This window comes from Citrus sinensis, chromosome 2 (assembly GCF_022201045.2).
Source record: "Citrus sinensis cultivar Valencia sweet orange chromosome 2, DVS_A1.0, whole genome shotgun sequence".
NCBI lineage: Eukaryota > Viridiplantae > Streptophyta > Magnoliopsida > Sapindales > Rutaceae > Citrus > Citrus sinensis.
Window position 1 is genome coordinate 2722222 of NC_068557.1, and position 23002 is coordinate 2745223.

Consider the following 23002-nt stretch of genomic DNA (forward strand, 5'->3'; position numbering starts at 1 on the left):
GATATTGTACTGCATTAGAGCTTATTACAATATATCCTAATATAATACATCATAATACAATAACAGTTAATATAATATAATACAACACGGGATGCTAAATGTACTCTTATCAAAATAAAATTACAATACCATCCACTAAACCAAACGTGGTATAGGGTCATTTGAAAACCATACAGTAATACAATATCCATCCTGTGTACTACAGTTAAGTGGCAGGCTTAAACTTTTAAAGGTCATGAGTATCAAAGAAGATGATGATATGATGATGATGATGAATTGGTGTGACAATTCACTACTGTGCTGTGAAAAAGAAAACGGAGAGCAAGAAAAGAATCACCTATACATAAATTTAACTGTAGATCTTTTTGTACACAGAAACACACCAATAACTATCAAAGCACTGCCAAAACTTACCTCTCTATAAAGTGGACCTGCATGAACAGCAACAGCTCCGAGATAATTAGATAAAGACATGAAAACGTGGAGCCCCAGCTGTGGGGCTCTGTTGGCTGGGGCTCTTTCCGAAGCAACGTAACAGTACATGCACATACTCTGAGTTATATTGTAGCTTGAGATGACACTTCGATGGCTTCTTTTACTTTCCTTGAGTCTTTTCTCTCTCTCTAGTCACACCAATTCTCTCTCAGAAAAAGCTGTCGCCAAGATCCATTCCTTTCCAAATTTTTTTTTTAACATTTTCCTGCGAGAGTTTAAGTGCTATAATAAAGTGGGGGTTAATGACATTAGGATCTCGGAATTTTTTTAATTGTATAAATTGCTGTATAGGTTATAGATTTTAACAAATAGGTCCACAACGAGTCACTGTTGCAAACTTGCATTTTGACTATCAATTTGAAAAAAGAAAAAAAAAACAATATAGTGGCATAGTTTCTCAACTCCCTCCCCTTCTATGAGGCAATGTAGTTAATTTTTCTCATGAATAAGTAGAAGGTGTTTTTCTAAAATGCTATACAAAGCATCTCATCATAAATACTAGATAAAATCTTTATTTTTTCTTGTAAAGAGCATTCTAGATATTTTAACAGTAATTACTAATTATCAATAGGCCTTTGGTCCAGTAGGAGAACCCTTACACTTAGAATAATAAGTGCAAGGGTTCGAGCCTCTATAAAAGTATTTATAGGGCTTATTTACAATCCTTCCTCAATTATCCAATAATTGAATGAAACCAATATATTCCTCACGAAATGTGAGTAGAGTGGACAACCCTTGAATATTTGAGAGGGTTTGAAGAATTTGAGCAGCGCTTCAGAGGAGTACATGCCACGAAGAAGGTCTCAATTATAGAATCTGTTTGTAAATATTAATTGTAATACCTACAGTCCTGTATAACAGTACTAAAAAAAACAATAATTACTAATTGAGGACCTATTTGTTATAAATTGAAAGCTATGTCTTTATTTGAAAATTACTAGCAACTGATTGATCCAAATTATTTATTTGAAATATGCCAAGCTAGATATCTTCCACAAAGAGAGAAAGAGGGAGAGGCTAATCATTTGATTTTATTTGATTTTTTTTTTCTCATAAACATAGTATATGTTCTGTCCATAGTATATGTTCTGTCCATCAACTGAAAACACACTCCCTACCACACGGTAAGAGGGGAAAGAATGGCATTAAGTGCAATACGTACAAAAAGGCCAAAGCCGAAGCATTAAATTTACAGGTTGAAAAATCATCTAAAACTGAAATCTGTTAGCCAGCTCCTCAAAGTGAAAATGCTCACCTATATCTCATTACTTATTGTCTTTAATTTTATTCATCCAAGAGGATCCAAGCTAGCTAGCTAGGCAGCCTATATGCTACCTAGTAAATGCTAAATGCTAAATGCTAAATTGCTAATAGCATACCAACCCTTCAATTGTCCATTTGCTTTGGACCTTACAAAAGGTTTTTATCTGCTGATGATCATGACAAGAAGTTGACAATACCCAAATGGATAGTAAATGCCCTTGCATTAACTATTACCTCTAGCTAATTCAAAGCGGTAGTGCTGACCTTTCTCTTCCAGTTCGTCAGGAGGTAGCATTCTCTTACAAACATCTTTCAAGTTGTTACCTCCTACTTGTACAGCATTTAAAGAAGGGGTGTGTCTGTAATACAGCCATATATCACATCTGAGAAAAAAAAATGTTATAATAAAAGTAGATGATATAAATTACTTGATAATAATTATCTTGAACATTTACGAGTTTCTGGGTTCGTCATATCCCTTTTGCCTAAAAAATTAACTCTCTCAACTATGGATGTCTGTAATTTAAGAAAATATGGGCGAACAACTCTTCATAAAAGAAAAAACTTTCTAACTTCTTACATAGAGAATTAGAATATGAATGCATTGAAATTGATCATGATTACCTATATCAATTCTTTAAATAGAGGGTGCATTTTGAGAAAGTGCAAACTAACGTATCACACATGAGAAATAGGGTGCATTTTGAGAAAGTGCAAACTAACATATCACACATGAGAAATGTTCACTTACATAAAATTAGAGAGAAAGATTGAGTGCACATAATATTAGAAGATATGGAGTGTAATTGACATTGATCTATTAAAGTTTTAAAAATAATAAAAGACATCTAAAGTACAACAGAAAGCAAAAGGGGAAGAGGAAGGGGCCGGATATAGATCATAGAAAGCAAGAAGAAACACAAAAACAAAAAAGAAAAGAAAAGAACTACAAATGGCTCTCAAAATACTTTTTTTGCTTAGTATAAGTTTTACTTCTAGAGCCATGAAGAGTACTGAAACTCAGTGTTAACAAAAGGATCTAGAGAAAGGCCTTATTTTAATCTATGTCCCGAGATGATTCATTATTATCTTGCTCAATTTCAGAGGCTGGCTCGTCATCTTCAAAAGTATCTATGCCACAAGATGCATGGCCATTCCCAAATGCCTTGATATGATCTTTGAGTGACCTTTTGTGCTTGAAATCAGAGCCACAAGTGCAATACCAAAGCTTGCCGCAATTCTTCTCATGGGTTCTCCAGTCGCCTCTTACAGCAAAGGCCTTGCTACATTTTCTGCACATGAAAGGCTTGATTCCATGCTTTCTCTTGTAATGAGTTTGTAGGGTTCTAAAATCTTTGAGAGGCTTTGATCTTGGATGGTCAATGTTGTTTCTGCAACCTGGAGCACAGCAATAACATGGAAGCCTAAGCATTGCTGTTGGTTGTGATCCCCTTAAAGATTCTGGCCCTTTTCTGTATTGAGATCCATGCCCCCACATATGCATCTACATGTATTCATAAATTTAAGCGATATTACCCATTATTAGGGTTAGAAAAAACCCAAAAAAAAAAAACAAAGATTAAATCTAGTGTAGGCAAAAGGAAAAGTACGCAAAAAATAATGATAATAATTACCCATTAATTAATAATACACAGAATCGAGTTTAAGGACCTTCACAAGTTAAAGAAAGAAAAAGCAAACAAATGTATCGATTGAATTAACCAAGGAATTATGGTATATGGGTTGGGGTCTATGCATTGTCTCAAAATAAGAGGTATATTTGAGACTTATCTAAATTTAAAAAAAAAAAAACATTTGGACCATTTGTGGATTAAGGGTGCCTTTAAAGAGAAAAACACAGCAGAAATTAGGGGTTTTATGTGCATATATATTGCATGAACATTTTAGTAACGGCTCTTCTAACAAGTTTCCTTAATTATAATTAATAGCATTAGAAATTTTGTTGGCCTTTTCCATGTGAATATAAACAATTTTGTAAGCCTAGAAGAGAAAGGGTGTATCGATAATCGTTCTTTGCCCTTTAATTTGCATGCATTTTCTCTTCACACAAAAACAAATGGAAAACAAACAGACATGTGTTATTTAACTTCACAAACTAAAAGTTTCAAAAAATTTGTTTCTATTTATTGAACATAAATCTATAAACAATTTTTTTATGGAGCCAGGGAAAATTGGGTGGTTTCATCCTTGTTCATCAGAAGAGCATTAATTGATGAACAGAACTCCGATACACTCAGTTTTCAAGCCTGACAATACAAAAACACAAACTTCAAGGTAATACAAGAACCTATTGGCTGAGTAGTTCAATCACATAAACAGAGAGACTGACTGATCTTATTCTCCGTTTGGACCATGTTGATTTATTTTTATTTTTCAAATCCCAAGACCCAAAATCATGCAAAAGAAAAGGGTGCATAGGCTTTGAATTTTTTTTAATAAAAAAAGGAGAAATGGAATTAAAGTCCAATAAAGGAAAAGGGGAAACCCTAAGGTCCCATATACTCCTCATTTTCAAATCAGTCCAGCTTGTAGTAAAAGTGAAAGATTGAAATCAAGCTAGAAAATTAATAAAGGATATATAGGAATGAGATTAATTTTTTCGTTTTTGCAAAAATCAAAAAGGGAGAAAAAAAAAGAAAAAAAGAGAAAGGGATAGATGGAGTTATCTAAAGGAACCCTTTATAGATCAAAGGAGGTATTATATCAAGTAATTAATTAAATTACCTGCATGTTGTTGTATCTGTTGAAGGTTTTGAAGCAAAGAGGACATGAAAATTGTGTAGGACCAATCAATATTTGAGCTGGTGTAGGGATCCAATATTGGCCTTTGTTGAGGCTGCAGCCACCACCACGACCAGAAGCAATAGTTACTACTTCTTCTTTATTATTGTTATCATTATTATAATCTGAGATCAAATCAGCAGAACTTGATTCGGCGAGCCCCAAATGAAGAGACACTGTCAGAGAAGCGCTTTCATGATGATCATCACAATAAGCAGCAGAGCTTTCTTCGGTGTCCATGACACTGCATGAGGATTCATCAGCTTTTACTATTCCGTCATGCCTTGCTGGGCTCAAACTGAGGAGGGGAAGTGCTTCTTTGAGAGGGGGAGATGGAGGTGATGAATATTGATGGTAGTGAGTGCAAAAATTGTTATTGTTATTGTTACTTGAGTAGATATTGAAGGCAAAAGGTGTATAGTAATTAGAAGAAGAATTATTAGAAGAAGATGAATGTTGAAGAGCGGCAAAGTTTAACCATCCATTGAAGTAATTTGAGTAGGGATCAGCCATGATTGATGGAAAGGAAAGAGAGAAGAGAAAGTTTTGGTAGATGGGGTAAGTTATAACATATTTGGGGAGAGAGAAAGAGCGTGTGAAGGGTGAAAGTGAGAAAAGAAAATTTTAAACAAGATCAAGGGTTGATAAAGTAGAGATCCAATATTGAGTAAAAAAGGAGGGACAAGATGTATGTATATCACTTATGAAATGTGACTAAACGATAGAGGGAAAAAAATAAAAATATTATGCTAAAGCAAAGGAAGAGAAGATGATAATAATCTTATCGGGACTTGAAAAAACAAGTTATTTATTGAATAGTGTGTGTGAAAAGATTGATAACATCAATATATGAAAACTAAATATTATAAAAAAAAAATTAGGGCAAAGACAAAGCTTGTAATTAGGGCTTTGGGGATTTGTCTGTTACAAGATGAATCCCATTATCCAGCAGGACAAGACTAGAACAAGTGCAATATTACATAGAGGGGAGCAAAGGGTATGTGTTGGATTTATTAGAAAGCTCTTGTTCACATATTCATGAGCATAATTTTCTCTTCATTGGGAAATAAATAGATGCAATGACACCCAGCAGTTGCTTTGGTGGGCGCGCCTTGGTCGGCTTGGCTCAGTACCACAGCTCATGAGACTGAGACTGTTGTTGTTGTGTGTGTTGTGTGTTGTATGAACAAGTAACAACAGCAGTGTCTGTCGAGTACTCACTTACTACGCTTATCTTTCTCTTTTCTGTTGCTTTGCTCACCCTTTCAATCTGCTGAGCCGTCACATGGCTTCCATTCATTGCTTCTGCGAGTGTTGTGAGGTCTCTAGTGTCAATATATGGAGGCAACAGACTTGTAAGTTCATATCATTCTTAATTTTATCATAAAATTCTTATGGTACAAACTTGTATCTAGTGTGACCCAAACAAATTGATTGTAAAAGAAAATCGTTTCATAATTCCAACCAGATTTCTAGTTCCCTCATAATATTTTTTTTTTAATTTTGTGAACATCCGGCTTTGGATGAAATATTAAAAAAATCCAAATGAGTTTGGATCCAATATTGATCTTTTAAAAGTACGATCAAAATTTAATTACATATACTTTTGCAATAAAAGTTTGACTTTGTATAGAAGGATAAATTTCATAAGTCGAAAATAAAGAGTTAATTTCGGATGATGGAGAATCCCAAGGATATAATAAGGAAAATCAAGATTAACAATTTAACGATTCAACAGCATATGACTTTCTTGAAAAGTGATTATGTTAGTTGTAATATAAGGATAGTAAATTATTAGTATTCGGTTGAAGTCTTAACACCTATAGTTTTGATGATTAACCGCTATCATTATTTGAAAAAGGTTATTGTTTTATGACTAATTAATGATTTCTATTAGCTTTTGGTGGGTCATAATTTGACTAGCAATTTTTAGTAAATTATGATTAAAGATCTCACAAGTCATTAAGATACAAATTATTGCATTCGGTACATGTGGTTCAATACCATGAAATATAACAAATTATTACCATTACATTTTAACTTCTTTCTTTTGCACCTTAATTATGATAAAGAGGGAGAGGGATGTCTTATTCTTGTTGCATGTGTACAGATCGAAAATAAATTGCGATGGGGTCCTCCAATTTGGAGAAGAAGCCATGAGATTTATGACAATATGTGTTAGCTATACTAGTTTTAATTTCAGGAGACAAATTGGAGGGTTGGGAAATATTTATAAGTTGGCCAAAACAACAATGGTACCATAAAATTAGGCTTTACTCAGCTTTATAAAGTTGATCACCTGCAATGTGTACAAAACATTCAATAGTTGTGCTAATAATCATGTGTAGGGGTCCTAGGGGAGATGGAAGCCAGAAATTTTTGCTGTGGGGCTAATCCATCTTGAAAATAAAAATAATCATTATAAGAATATAACATTGATAGTTTTTCTTCATTAGAATACTTAATTTCTTCCTTGATGTAATTTTCTTTTCAAAGATTTGTGTGATAACTTTATTAGTATTAATACATTTAACTCATTGGTAACACACATGCTTTTGAAAAAGTAAGTATTAGACAGGCTTATTTCCTCTCCTAATTTAAGTCCCATTTGGATTTGAGGTTAAAACCCAACAAACTGCTTATTTCATAATTTTTGAAAAAAAAAATATTTAGTAAATTTTAGAAAAGCAGTTTATTTTATAATTTTTCCTATTTTGATAACAGCTTTTAAAGGCAAGTGGGGTTGCTTTCCATAGGCAACATATTAAACAAGTCACTACATCTTTTTAAAGTTTATATTATAATCTTAGTATTTTAACAAAAAGATAATTATATCTTACTTTTACATAATCCCTGATATATATACACCATTAGATATCATATTACTACCGCAATCAAACTACCGCCACAATTATTGTATATTCTTTCTAGTATCAATGTAATGAAAATGTAATATATATTACTTTTTATTTTATTTGGATTATGTACAAGTATGAATTTTTATCATATGTTATGTAACAATATGTAACAAATTATGAAATTCATTAGATTTTATTTAATTGAGTTTTTTTTCACTTTATGTAATTTTACGTATTTAAAGAAAATGTATGTCTAAACAATTTTTTAAACATACTCTAAAAGACAAAAGATAATTTGAGCTTATGTCTATTTGTTCATTGTATAATAAAACAACACTTTCATAATAAAATTTACCAAATATATGTACTATACTTTTCAAACTCACAGCAATCGCAATAACACAGTTTATCAAACACCAAACTGTTTTTTTAATCTGCATCTTATTTAATCAGCCACCATAATATCAAATTGGCCCTTAATTGGGTAGAGATAGATATCTCCTCTACCATTGTGTAAGATATCCCTCCAATATTAAGTGAGGATAGAAATCTGAATTATGTCATAATAGACTTGATCCAATCTAGTTCTAAAATATATGTAAGTATTTTAGTCATTCAAACCTAGGGATGACAATAAACTCCGGATCCGCAAAGATTCAAAATATCTGGATCTACATGTTAAAAAATACGGATCCAATTCTTAAAAACCAAGATCCGTGCGGATCCGGATCCGAATCTGCATTCTTTTATAATTAAATTATTTATTTATTGAATTTCAATTGAAATATATAAATTAAATTATTTACTTAATATGTATAAGCATAATTTACTCTATAATCTTCATTGACTATGAAAAATATGTTAGAAACCAATAATAATAATATTGTAATGAATCAGTTTACCTTAGATTTTTTTTTATGTTTGATTTATGTTGTGAAATTATCGTTTGTGAATTTATGGTGTTGTACGTTATTTATGTTGAATTGTTGATTGTTAAATTATAATAGAATTTTTTTTATATTATTTGGTAAATTATTAAATTTAAAATTAAAATTAAAACTATTATTATGTGAATTCAGATATTCAGAAAATCCACCCGCAATCCGTGCGGATATTACCTGCATTTGGATATGCAAAAAAGTACGTGGATCCAGATGCCAAATGTTCAATGCGGATGCAGATTCGGATGCCAAATGTTCAATGCAGATCTGGATCCGAATGCACCTACATCTAGATCTGGATTTGAATTTTACCATCCCTATTCAAACCTCAATATACTAAATTAAGATCAATCATCTATTGATCTAAGCTTAATAATTGTCTTCTTCTTTTTTTTGTTAACTCTTTGATCATATGATGGTTCAAATTCTAATTAAAAGAAAATCACGGATTGAAATACTAGCATCAAGAACGATCTAATCAAATAAATCAATTAATACCCAAGAAACAATTACTTAATCTAATAAAGTGACACTTGCTAGTGTGAATTGTGGAATTAGTTATATATACTCAGTAAATCTTTCTTTTCTTTTCATATTGTTTAATAGGAGAGAGCATAGAGGCAAAAGGATGGTAAGTTGGACCGATAGAAGGAATAAGAGGTGAACTGGTGAAAAGGGTAGGTCTCTGTTTTTCAGATTCAATCTGAGCAAGTTCAGCTTTTAATCGCCTGATTTCCCTTTCTTTTTGGTCAAATTCGGGACCATTGTATCTGTGGGCTAGCATGGCTCGTAACTCTGAATCGAGTTGGCCAATTCTGGACTGGAGATTTTGGTGGATCTGCTGCATCTGTGCAGAGATGGAGTCAACCTTTGTCTCAAGCTGTTCAGTTCGTAAACTGATTTTCTCAACTTTGGAATTGATATTGACCAAAGTATCATTCTGTGCTCTAGCATTTTGGGTTTGCCAGTTGAGGACTGATTCAAAAGGTTTGGGAGGTTCTAGGTGGCCAGTGGAGGTAATAGGTGAAGGGATAAAGGGTTTGGACACAACATTTCGTTGAGAATCTGTATGGGGTTCCAAAGGAGGAAAGGAAGAAGAGTAATCTGAAGAAGTAGAGGAAAACATCATACAAGCCAGTGGTTGGACGATAGGTGTTGGGTGTGAGAGTGGTGATGGAATCTCAGATTTGCAATGTTTGGCAATCCATGTGAGTTCTTTTCGGTAGATGGGTAATGGAGCCGGTGGAGGTGGAGGATCTGATGGTGGTTTAGGGTTACAGTGGTGACATGGGACAGGAGGTTTTTTCTTTTTGGGTTTCTTTTTCCTTGTGGTTGCGTAATCATCGTCTTCTTCCCAATCATCCCAGCAGGGACAATTTGGGTCACACATGCCGGAACCAGGGGCATCCCATAGGAAATGGCCATTGTGCTTGGCTGGATAAACAGGGTAGCCTTGAGAATTAAACCCTGTAATGGGCAGATCTTCCTGCGCTGTCTGAACAGCTGTGATCATTGAAGAATAGGTAAAGGAGAGCCTAGGAGGCTCTTGTGGAGCACTGGGAGGTGGTTTAAAAGTCATTCGGACTGTTCCATCATGTCGTCTTTCAAACATGCCTTCAGAGGTCTGAATTGGAGCTGTATTGTTGTGGAACTGTTCATAGTTGGAGATCCATTCAAGAGGCATAAGCTTGATGAGCTCATGACGGGGAATTTGTCGGGGAATCTGGATGATTGTCGGGATCTGGTCAGATTCTGCTAACACCATGAGGGTGTCAGAGTGGTGTTCTGGAGCGGGTAGATCTAAGGCATGATTTTGAAGCCTGTAGACCAGTTGGTGATGTAAAGTGGCAATTTTTGCAGAAGAAATTTGTTCAGCACCTTGAATCTGAACTTGGACTTTCAAGGTTGTGGGCAAATTTGGATCTTGGAGAGAAAGATTGAAATTGGGATAGAAAGTGAGTAAAACACTTCCTGCATGAAGGGTTGTGAGGACAGTACCGATAACAGCATCTTGGTACTGTTTAAACCGGGTATCAAGCATAGCAAGTCGAGCGGTAACCGGTAATCCTTTTCTCCCATGAAGGGTAAGGATTAATCTGATGCCGCCAAGATGGAGATGAGTATAACCTTCTCGTTTCCAGTTGGAGAGCAACTCGGAGGGAATCTCCAGAGTGACATATTGCTCAGCAGAGGTGGCTTGAAGAGCACACTGATCCAGGCGGGAAGACTGGATGTATTCTTTAGGGTGAGGGCGTCTGGTAGAGATAAGGGTGCGGATACTGCGGGTAAAGGAGCTAGGTCGTCTATACAACTGATAAGGGCTGAGGAGAGGGTAAGAAGATTCACTGATTTGGGCGGATTCAGGGATGTAGGAGTATTCTACAAGATTTTCAATTTTATTAGTAGTATGAGAAGTGCAAGATTTCGGTAAAGAAAGAGTGGAAGAAAGAGTAACAGGAGGTGAAGAGGAAGTGGATGCCATGAAGGAGAAGTTCTCTCTGCGCCTGAAAATGGTATAATTTAAGGCTTTTTCTATTTTGATCTCTAGAACTTCAGGCGCAGAGAGAACTTCTCCTTCATGGCATCCACTTCCTCTTCACCTCCTGTTACTCTTTCTTCCACTCTTTCTTTACCGAAATCTTGCACTTCTCATACTACTAATAAAATTGAAAATCTTGTAGAATACTCCTACATCCCTGAATCCGCCCAAATCAGTGAATCTTCTTACCCTCTCCTCAGCCCTTATCAGTTGTATAGACGACCTAGCTCCTTTACCCGCAGTATCCGCACCCTTATCTCTACCAGACGCCCTCACCCTAAAGAATACATCCAGTCTTCCCGCCTGGATCAGTGTGCTCTTCAAGCCACCTCTGCTGAGCAATATGTCACTCTGGAGATTCCCTCCGAGTTGCTCTCCAACTGGAAACGAGAAGGTTATACTCATCTCCATCTTGGCGGCATCAGATTAATCCTTACCCTTCATGGGAGAAAAGGATTACCGGTTACCGCTCGACTTGCTATGCTTGATACCCGGTTTAAACAGTACCAAGATGCTGTTATCGGTACTGTCCTCACAACCCTTCATGCAGGAAGTGTTTTACTCACTTTCTATCCCAATTTCAATCTTTCTCTCCAAGAAAAAGGATTGCGATTGCAGTTCAAAGAAAAAACGGCATTTTCGGAAATTCAAAACTCCAGAATTTTCATCCAAACCTCGCAGATCCCGAAAGCCCTACCGGTTCTTCAGAAAGAAATCTTCCTCCTCCAGAGAATTCAAACGAAAGCAATCAAGCAGATGTTTCATCTGCAAGAGAAAAGGCCACTATGCCAAAGATTGTCCCAACAAAAGAGAAAAGGCCATCCGGTTGGTTGAACATCTTCAAGCAACTACAGACTACTCTCCTGCCAAAGATGAATTGGAATTCTATTTCTCTGAACAAGATGAACCCAACGATGAAACAGTGTTCGCACTACAAAATTCCTCTGACTCAGATAGTGACCAGTCTCAAGTGATTTTCCACCAACAGTTACTCTCCCTTGATACTACAGTTCCTATCCCATCCATCAAACTCCAGATCTTGCCCTCAAAATTCCAAAGGCCCATTCCAGCAATTGGTCTTATAGATACTGGTGCCCAACGAAGCATGTTGAACCCCCATATTCTTCCACCAGAATATTGGACCCAGTCTGAAGAACATTTCAAAGCTGTCAATGGCAAACTCTTCACCACCTCTTTGATTACCAAAAAATCCATTGGTATTCAAATCTTCCCAAACTGTGTCATTTGGACCAAGGTTATTGGTTCCACTCTTCCTAATAAGGATATCTTGTTAGGATTTGACATCCTTCACCAAATCAAACACCTCCAAATCATTCCCACTGGAATCCGAGTCAAGTCCATGTTCAAACCATTCACAGACATTCTGAAACTCTACAATTTGTCTGAAACTCCCCAGTCTTACCAGGATATTTCAACCAAACTTTTGAGTTTCTGTCCAGAGTCCCATTCTGAGTTCACCCATCCAAATCCATTGTGGAAAAATAAGTCTTTCTTCATTAAGTTACCCTTCAAACTCAATGAAGACATTAACCCAACTAAAGCTACCCATCCAGGAATGAGTCCTTCTGACTTACTCCTAGCCCAACAAGAATGTTCACAATTGTTAGCCCAAGGTTTAATTGAGCCCACAAGTTCCCAATGGGCTTGCCAAGCCTTTTATGTTGAAAAACATTCTGAAATTGTCCGAGGAAAGAAACGCCTAGTCATTGATTATCAGCCCCTAAACATGTTTTTACAAGATGACAAGTTTCCATTACCCCGCAGGCAAAGCATGTTTACTTTTCTCAAAAATGCCCAGATCTTTTCCAAATTTGATTTAAAATCTGGTTTTTGGCAACTCGGCATTGAACCCTCCGAACGTTACAAAACCGCTTTTTGTATTCCCAATGCCCATTTCCAATGGACCGTCCTACCCTTTGGCCTCAAAACTGCCCCCTCCATTTTCCAAAAATCCATGGTCCAAATCTTCCAGCCCATTTTGCATCATGCATTGATTTACATTGACGATATTTTGCTTTTTTCAGGATCGCATGAAGAACATCGCAACCTATTGTCCCAATTCTATGATATTATCCAAAGTCATGGAATCATGTTATCGGCCAAGAAAAGCACCATTGCTACAGATAATATTGAATTCCTTGGTATGATCATTAAAGATGGACACTACCAGCCAGGAAAGCACATTGCCCAAGAATTGCTTCACTTTCCAGATCAGCAACTTTCCAAAAGGCAAATCCAACAGTTTCTCGGCATTATCAATTACATCCGTGATTTCCTCCCACATGTGGACCATCACACTCATCATCTCTCAGCTTTATTGAAAAAGCAGCCCCCAGAGTGGAATGCTGACCACACACGTGCTGTCACTACTCTCAAGCAGATTGCGCAAAATCCGCCTCCTTTAAAGTTGATTACTGATGGCAAGCGCATATTACAGACAGACGCAAGTGATGAATCATGGGGTGCCATCCTCCTCGAAGAACTCAATGACAAGGAACACTTTATCGCTTACGCTAGTGGACACTTTTCTGAAACACAGAAGCACTACCATAGCGTGTTTAAAGAAATCTTAGCGGTAAAGAATGGCATCAAAAAGTTTGAGTATCATCTGATTGGACACCATTTTCTCATCCGAATGGACAGCTCAGCCTTCCCCAATATCTTTCATTTCAAAGGTAAAACTGTTCCCGAAAAAATGTTACTCAGATTAAAAGATTGGTTTTCCAAATATGACTTTTCAGTCAAGCATATAAAGGGATCCCAGAACCTCATCCCTGATATGCTCTCCAGACTCTCTAAACCACAAGACCCTCTCACACTGTTTTCCACCACCTACCATTTTCCAATTATCTCCATGGCTACCTCACTACCCCCAGAAGCTCTCACCAAGAAAACTTTTCCCTTCAACAAAACCTTCTCTTCTGTTTTTGATATCCAAGAATTTGCAAGAAAAGCTCTCTTTCGCTTTTTCATGAAAGCTTACCTTGTCACCGACCCTTTTCCTTTTTCCACTTTCCACCCAGAAAATCTGTTCCTTACAGGTTTAACCCTTGATCCGACCAGAGACACCACTGAAGACGTGTTATGGTACATCTGGTGCCTAACAGTCCTTTACGCAACCAAGTTAGTCCTCCCCATTTCTCCCACTCTGGACCACCTCCTTAATCCAGATAACGCCACCTCCCTTACCTGGACCCTACTTGAATGGTTCTCCCCCATCCCATGGTGGAGAAAGAAACTGCAACAACTGTCCGAAATTTACAACCTTGACCGTATGCCTGCCCCTGAAGCACAAATGTTCACATCAGTTTTTATTATTCACAGGCCATACTTCCAACATCCAGACACCCATCTCTTTTGGACTCAAGATCAGGTATATGAATGGTTCACTGCACCACATATAGCTGTGATTGAAAATGACATCCAAGACGTCCTGCACAATTACCTTTGCCAATTAAACCACCAACCTCCGCCACTTAAAGATATCTCTCACACCTCCTTAGGTCCACAACATGACCTTCTCATGATACCCACTCCATCTGCTATATCTAAACCTAAGTCCACTGGCATCATCATCAAAGAAGAACGACCAGACTACACTGACTTTCTTTACCAAGACTCACAAGATCCATGGGAAGATTTTCTTCCTCTGAGCCAACACCTCCACCAGTTTCCCCAACCAACAATGGATGAACCTGGCCCCTCCGTACCAGGACCCTCAACCCAATCTTCCAAACGACCAGCTCAACCATCCCAAGTTGACAAAGCCACCCAAACTTCCCCTAAGTATACTCCGAAGTGTACTCCCAGAGACTATAATTGCCCTTATCCACCATGCCGTGGTCCCTCCTGTAAGCATCCAAAGCTCTCCAAAACTTTCTTCCAAAAGCATCCTCACTCTGGTGATACGGACCCAGATGAGACCGAAAGCTCATCCGAAGACGAGTACATGAATCTCCGCTCTCCATAAAGTTGTTTGTCTTGTTGCTTTCAATAAAGTAGTTTGTCTTGTTGTCATAATGATGTTTCGCTTTATGTTTGCATAATTATTAAAGTTTGCTTTTACTTTAATACTTTTGTCCAAGTCATGCTTTAATTATTAAAGCACTTTTGTCTTTTGTAATAATTAAAGTTGTGCAATTATGTAAAAGATAGGGGTCCTGTCCTATCTTCTCAAGAATCCTCCCCTATATAAAGGATTCTCCCCTTGCTTGTAAGATATAGAAGTTTGAAAGAAATAAACTCGTGTTTTTCTCTTACACCATGAATCCCTAAAACTCTTCTCTCTCTCTGCAAATGAAGCTCTAAGAAAGAAAAAGAATAAAGAATTAAATTTGTTCATTTTGAAAACCTAAGGAAGTATGCTCTGCACTTGCCTTTTCTAAGGATCCTGTGCATCAGAAAACTTTTGATCATTTCTTATCTGGTTTGGTACCCTGTTTTAGACTAAAGGAAAGTCTGTTTTGGGTTGTATAACCTGAGAAAAATGTTTTAAAGGTTTTTGATTACAGAGGTATATCGGCTGGAAACCCGAGCTTGCGGACTACTGGTCCAAAGAACAGTTTTAACTGTTGTAGTTCTGGTATAACAACGCCACGTACTTCACCATAATTGTTAAAAGTGTTGTAAATTTTTTCCTTGTACACAATAGGTTGAACAACTTGGTAATTGGTTATGCATTAAGGTTTGTCTTTTGTTTCCTAGAGACTACAAGTAGCTTGCTTTAGAAGTTGTTTGTAAAAGCAAGAGGGACTGAATGTAATAATTCTTATGTCATTCCTTTGAGTGTATTTGATATTTCTTGATCACTTTTTGAGCTAAAATACAGTAAAATCTCCAAGAATGCTTAATCAGTTGGGTTTATATGATTCTTTGTTTATCAAAACTCAAAGCAAATAGAATAATTTATTGCTATTTACAATTTATGTATGTAATATGTGAGTCTTATGTGGATTCCCCACAAACAATTTATTGTTCTTCATCTAGATTAGGTACATAATTTCTCCAATGATGGATTTTAACATAAAAATAAGAGTTAAGACCTTACACAAGAGCAATCAGATAAATAAGAAACAATTTATCTTGTCCATTCTCCTCTCTCCCTTCTTTAATAAGACAGGTATATACTTTATCAGCCAAGTCAAAGAGGGCAAAGCAATTGATTTCATGTTAGCAAAACTTTTCTAACTTGATACCCCTGCTCATAAAATGCTTTTATATTTCTGGTCATTATGTGGCAAGATACAATCAATATCATGACCCCTAACAGAAAATAATGAAAATATAGGCCATGTCAAAGTCACGCTTTTCCAGAAACGCATCAGTAAACTTAAAAATGTTTAATTGAGATTTCAATGTATCAGCACGACACTGATACTTGGATAACATAGGTGTGCATATGAGATTATGCCAATAAATGCCCGAAAGCAATGCAACTAATTTTTCGTCGATGAATAAATCAAGATGCCGCTAGGTGTTCATCACTTCAGCAGTGGTTTTATGAAAATGAAGTTAAAAGATACTATTTCACCAGAAACTGTACACGTCCCCAACAGCACAATAAAGTTGGTTAAACAAGTATAACTAACATCTAGAACTGAAAATAATCATGCAAAAAAGACTTTAGTTCGGATGACCAACCCCAAAGTGAAATCTCCTTGTCTGCCTGTCATTAAATGCATACTCAAGTCCCAAAGGTCCCAGAGGAGAATCAACACGGATGCCAAACCCATGTCCATACCCACTTCCAGGCTTCAACCTTGCTCCAGCAGGATCACCTGATGAAGTTGAAAAAAGAAAGAAAGAAAAAAAGGGGACAAGATAAGGCCAGCCAGATTTAAATAAAAAAACATTTTGAAAATAAGTCCTTTCACTCATTAAACTGCAAACATAGAAAACAAGGGGCCCAATCATTAAGAAACCTACCGGGCGGGCACAGTAGGGCCTGATCCAAGTTCTGTTCCATGGTCAGAAAAGATAACTCCTTCTGCTGGCCCCAACTGCAAAACAGGAAGAAACATTAGAGGAGCAATGTGCAAAATACATTTTTTTTCCCCCAGCATAAGAAACATGAGCACATTGACAGGGGAACATGTAGTCTCAAATTCGTAGAGTGATCATCATCAATCCCTTTTGATCACATCTACATGCGTTCTCCAAGTGCTTCTTCACATTCCTCTTGTAGAAGTCTTCAATTTAGAGTAGCTCAGTAATAATTGTTGCTACCAGTGAGGAAAGTAGAGTGGGCCCATATAAGGGGGGAGACAATGGCCCCGCCCTAGAATAGAGAACTTTTGCGTCTATATTTGCAGATAGGCTCCTCAGAAGTCTATTAATATGTCAGGTCCTCCAAGAATTTTTCAAAGTATTTTGAAGACTCTGTCATAAACAAATATATTACATAGTCCTCAAGTTGCCCCATTTATTCAAAACTGTTTGTGACTGTGCTTGTTTCAACAAGTACCTTGCCCTCAAACAATGTTACCTTTAACTTCTAACAAATGTGTACTTTTATTGCCTTATTCTTTCTTCGTCTAATCACCCATTTTTCCCCCCAAAATTCTCATTTCAGCAAACTGAATACCGTAAAAGAAATTGTTGGCCGCCCACTGCTCAAACTGAGAGCATCAAGGCCTTGACTAGATCATGTGAAAGTGTCCTTGTAACTTAACTAGATCAACACCAGCCGAATCATTTTCCCACAACTGTAATCACCACTTCAACTTTTCCAATTAAAAATGAATAATCAAGAAAATGGAAAAAAATCTTCTTTGTCAACAATTCTCATTTTTGGAGCTGTAAACTTGCAGCAAAAGTTGTTTTTCTGAGCACTAATATTACTTTTTGTAATATAATCTTCGTTCATTTCTCTAAATATATTCATAATGTTTAAGTCACAGATTAGGTGTGATCTGCCTGTCTCTGTATTTGCCGGACTCTCTACCCAGCCTTTATCTGGAGTTATAATATCTGTCTTGCCTTCACACAATTCCCCTTGAATCTATGAGGCACAGTTGCAAGCAGACTTAAGCATCATGAACAAGCAGTGTTAAGCTTCAAAATATTATTCTCAGCTTTTTATCTAGATAAGACAAAAAGATTGGGTTGTCATCACATACCATCGGAAAAGTGATCTCGCCAGAGCCAACCACGTAAGATCGACCAGAGCCCACTGCACCTTCTTCATAACCTCTCACACTATTTGTTCCGCCAATGGCAAATGCTTCATGAGGATAGAAATTACCTATTACATGTCCACCAGACAAACTAGCCATAAGAAACAGTGCGCATTAGCAAACTGATCCAAAAAATCACTTGTTTGGTTATCATAAATGGCAACTTAAGCATGGAAGAAACTTTCAACATGCTAATCATCGTCTATATTATGCATTTCGAAACATGTTTGAATTCCACTTTTGCACAATAAATAAATAAAAGAGAGGAAATGGTAGCTTACTTTAAACGAAGGCGAGCATGACTTATATCTACACCCTTTCTGGCATGAGCATTCACTCTATTGAAGAACAACCACTTTGGCAAAACAGGAAGCCCTTGTTCCATGTCGAATACAAACTGCAGGGACAGCAAGAATGAGGGTCCAAGAAGCCAGTAGATAAAAGAAAATACAAAAGGCTAAATGACTAACCATTGAAGAACCGTGATTGCCAGAACCAGTATATACACTCTCAAATTTAGCAATTAACACATCATCATGGGTCTTTCCACTGCCGAACAGAAAAATTGAACAAGCACAATATCAAAAACATGCACAATGGACATTGAATAATTGAAACCAATAACAAATAGAAAGCAAAATAATGAAGTTCATCATCTACTTTCAGGAAAGCATACCTTCCTGTAAAGAGGACTGCTATAGAAATCCTTGATAATAGGATTTCCTTTTTCATCATGAGAACCAGCACGCTGGTAAAAAGAAAATATAATCACAGGAATTCACAGCTTACTATAAGACAAAGCAATAACTCCTCGTAAATAAATTGTCAAAGAAGCTTATTCAAAATACCTACAAAGTTTTGCTTTATTGTTTAATTGACTGACCACAATATTCATATGACAACAAACTCCCAGTTATAAATAACAGACCAGCAGTTAAAAAATAAATAAAAATAGGTGAAAACAATCTACATTTTGCCAATTCAGGTCTCGATAGAAAAAATATTTCATCCAGAAAAGATGTCTCAAGCTCATATTCATTGCCTGACCAATTCTGCTTGGTGCCAAAGGTCAGACAACTGGTAAAGAAAAGAATGGTTCTGCCGAAGCACCTGAAAAATAATCATGCCGTCCCACTCCATTTTGGCCTGATTGGTCGACTGAATTCTATACTGGCTGTCACACGTCCAATGGTCTGACTACTGTTGTCAGGTTGGTTCCTATGAACAAGCGGTCCAGGGGTTCTTGAATTCTAGTTAAAACAGCATACAAACAGCATCAGTTCAAGCAATTATCAGTTGGCACCACCAAGAAAGTAATTGTTCTTGATAAAGCAAAAACCATAGCACACCTGAACCATCATAGTTCTTGATGTTTGTTTGTCATCTCCTTCAATCCAAGGGTCAATGTAATTTATGCGCAATATAGAATCAATTTGGCCCCTCTCTAAGGAAATATTGAGTTTTTGGTTTCTTCCAAAAACATTCCTATGAGAATAAACAAAGCTGCAATGGAAAAATGATATAATATTATGCAAACTGCAAACAGAATGATCATGCCATGTCACAAGAATACCGTACAATAATATATTATAAGAAGTGCAAGTGCATGCCTTGCAAGAAAGATTAGTACAACATCCTACACAAAAAGATCTCATTAGCATTAAGAAATCCACTGTCATTTAATTGCAAGAGAATCTTTTAATCTTCATATGCGAGTACCTAAAAATCCATTTATATAATAACTTGCTGAAACTATAAGGAATGTAATCTTCTCAAACAAATAATATTCATTAGCATTTAGGAACGAAGAATTTGTTAATTACAAGAGAACATTACATAATAGATACAGTTCTGTATTACTAGAAAATTATACATTTTTAGAAAGAAGCATCGTAAGGTTTGAACTAACAAAATAATGATCCACAGACAATTTTTTATCAAATACAGCAATGTAATCGATCCAACAATAAAAAAAGAATTAAATGATAGAAGAAAGACCAGATAATTTAAGACTGTAACCACACCTTCCAATGAGTCCGGATAAAGGGCCACTTGTGATCCTGTAAATCAAAAAACATTTAGTTTATATAGTTTCCACAAATGACTTAATTTTGATGTACAAGTACAACAAAATTTGGCAACAAAAGTAACCAGTGCATTTAATTTAATGTCACCTACCCACTTGATATACCACCACCAGCAGAAAACCCTCCACTTGGCCGCTCAACAACATTCAAAATCAAATCAACCATGCTAGTGTCTTCAATGTTGCCAAAACAAACGATCTTGCAATCCAAACACCATAAAGGAGGACATCCACATGCATACATCTTCATGTTGCCAAAACAAACAATAGTGCAATTCAAACACCATGAAGAAGAACATCCACAAGCATAAAACTTCCTGAATAGATTATGAACAATACTTTTTCGAAATGTTTCCAAACGGAAGAAACTCCCCAAAGACCAATTCTTTTGGTACACGAGCAACATCTTCTAGAAAATAGTCAACTTATTTGAAAACTAACTAACTTAACATATCTTACCACATAACATGTAAACATAATTCATGTCATAAGATGATTCAAATGTTGCATCTTGCTTTACCTCCTGCAGGTTGAGGAATAATGCTAACATCTTCCATGATTCCCATGGTCAATACAGTCTCCACATCTCTTTTCCCTTGAAGCATGCTGTAGACCTACAAAAATTATATTAGACATATAAACTTTAACTTTATGAGCATAGAGGAATGAATAGTGGAGGATATCTATAAGCCGGCACATAGAGGAATGAATATCTACATAAAGGAATGAATATATAAGCCGGCGCATAGAGGAATGAATAGTGGAGGATCATGTCACATAAAAAAATTACATAAAACCACCGATTCTTGTCTTAACTTTATGAGCAAATAAAGAATTCAAAGAACCAAGCAATAGGAAACAGTAATGTTGCGAAACTAAGAAAATTTTAAAACATCTTCTTTCCTAAGAGAAGGCATTATTATTATTATTATTTTGAAAAGAAAAAGGAGGAAAAAAGGAAGAGAGGAAAATAAGATAAGCAAAACAAAGAAGCCAAAATTGGAATTCACATTTTGCTCTGCCTCAAAAATTAACATCATAGACCTATTTTAGATACTCGATAAGGTGAGCATACACCCATCCTCAGTATTACAACTCAGAAGTCTTTAAAAGTTTCAAAGACCATACCTGTCCCTTCTTGGTAGTAAGTTGTCTAAGAATTGTTTCAGGCCTCGTCTTCCCTTTAGTTGGCTCACCACTGACAATTGCAAATACAATATATATCATACGAAAATCCTATGATTACTGTTTCTAAAGGCAAAAAAGCTAAACTAAATATAGGCTTACGTCTTCCTGTCAAGGAAACGGATGGAAATATTATTGACCTCAGCTTCTGCAACTTGTAATCTAATTACTCCTCCAGAAAGAATTTCAACACCAGAAACCTACAGAAGATATCAGAACACATTACCTGATTAGCAAAAGCAGCTGTGATGACAAACCAAGGTAAACTCTACGAAACGAAACTCTAAATCTCTATAAAATGGAGCATGAATGTGAGACATAGACAAAGATAAAAACACCGACCAAGCCAAATAGACCATGCTCCATATACCAGCCATTGATTGAAGTTATCACTTCATCCAAACGCCTTATATTGATAATTTTTCCTGCACAGCTTGACACCAAAATTCAAAATCAATGAATGTTCTCCGTGAACCATTCCAAAATGGCACACTATAGAAATGTTTTTTAAACATAATAGATATGCAGAATAAGTAAGAAGTCTACCATAACTATTGCGAAAAGCATGCTCTAGAAACTTTGAAGGAAGAACATTTGCTCCTTCACATACCATCCCGTGAAACTCTTGATTTGGCTCTACCTTGTGCCACAAGAAACCACAAAAAGTAATCATCAAAGAAATTAAATACAACATAATGTCTAAGGCATAATTTTACAGAAAAGTTAATTAATTTTTTCTTAAAAGATTATTTTAAATATAGCTGAAATATCAATCTGATGCCATCACGCGTTGCGATGGGCATACACGAGCAGAAGTAACCGCCATCGATGATCCTGTTAACGTCCTCTTGGACCTCGCGAACAGTCAATGCTGAGTTGGCATGGCAAGCTTTTAACACAGTTAACGCCTCTGTTCCGAGGTATTTTCTCTCAAGTTCTTCACCGTCTTTATTTCTCACCAAAACTTCACTTATCAACACCCGCTCTTCGTCGCTTCGGCTCACCGAGTGCGGCTGCTGCTGCGCTTTCTGTTGCAGCTGAGTCGACGACACCTCGGGCAAAGCTGCCGACTCGGACGTCGTCGACTGACTCAGGGACATCCACGCCGAGCATAGAAGTGGTAAATTCACTAACGTCTCGCCGGCGCCAGTTGTTGACGGGTACATTGAACAGACGCGAGCCGAGTTTCCGTACGCGCGTTCAGCAAATAATTGGAGCTTCCGAGTGAGTGACTCCGGCTGAGTTAACTCAGTTGACTGAGTGGACTCATCAGAGCGAGTTCTGAGTGAGTGAATTTGATGAGAGAGAGAGTTTTTGGATTCCGTTAATGTTTCGGCGAAGAAAGGGAGAGGAGGCTGAGGTTGAAAGCGAGGGATTTTGAGAGGAGATGATGTGAACCGAGCGTCGTCGTTTTTCTGAGCCATTGTCAGAATCGGGCTGCCTCTGTTGCAAAATTAAAAGCAAAAAAGGATTGAAATTTCGGTTAATTGAATGATGAACTGAAGCTGAATTTAGTGGAACGCATTGGAGAAGAAGAAGCAACAGCAGATAAACCCGTAGAGGAGAGTGACGTTTCGGCTGAGTAATAATAATATCAGAGTCCATAAACCCGTAGAGGAGAGTGACGTTTCGGCTGA

General features: G+C 36.7%; 3 protein-coding genes across 3 annotated transcripts; all 3 read right to left on the bottom strand.

Annotated features, from left to right (window-relative positions):
• Positions 1–2522: 2522 nt before the first annotated feature.
• On the bottom strand, positions 2523–5224 carry LOC102619365 (zinc finger protein WIP2). Its single transcript, XM_006470520.4, has 2 exons — positions 4504–5224; positions 2523–3262 (listed from the first exon to the last, which is right to left on the bottom strand). The coding sequence occupies exons 1-2, from the start codon at positions 5071–5073 to the stop codon at positions 2816–2818; spliced, it is 1017 nt and encodes a 338-aa protein (XP_006470583.1). The 5' UTR covers positions 5074–5224; the 3' UTR covers positions 2523–2815.
• An 11019-nt stretch (positions 5225–16243) lies between these two features.
• On the bottom strand, positions 16244–22059 carry LOC102619664 (outer envelope protein 80, chloroplastic-like). Its single transcript, XM_015527867.3, is given in 15 exon segments — positions 16244–16696; positions 16845–16918; positions 18038–18185; positions 18376–18491; positions 18565–18647; positions 18776–18846; positions 19208–19344; positions 19444–19597; positions 20119–20154; positions 20273–20354; positions 20701–20794; positions 21309–21378; positions 21468–21565; positions 21708–21790; positions 21912–22059. Coding segments are annotated over 15 exon segments (1398 nt in total). The 3' UTR covers positions 16244–16692.
• LOC107175945 (outer envelope protein 80, chloroplastic-like) lies at positions 21911–22789 on the bottom strand. Its single transcript, XM_015527866.3, has one exon. The coding sequence runs from the start codon at positions 22787–22789 to the stop codon at positions 22112–22114; it is 678 nt and encodes a 225-aa protein (XP_015383352.1). The 3' UTR covers positions 21911–22111.
• Between the last annotated feature and the right edge of the window lie 213 nt (positions 22790–23002).

Coding starts and splice junctions, on each gene's coding strand:
- LOC102619365 (XM_006470520.4), bottom strand. CDS start 5,073: ATGGCTGATCCCTACTCAAATTACTTCAATGGATGGTTAAACTTTGCC. Junction 3,263..4,503: donor ACAGATACAACAACATGCAG/GTAATTTAATTA, acceptor GAATACATGTAG/ATGCATATGTGGGGGCATGG.
- LOC107175945 (XM_015527866.3), bottom strand. CDS start 22,789: ATGGCTCAGAAAAACGACGACGCTCGGTTCACATCATCTCCTCTCAAA.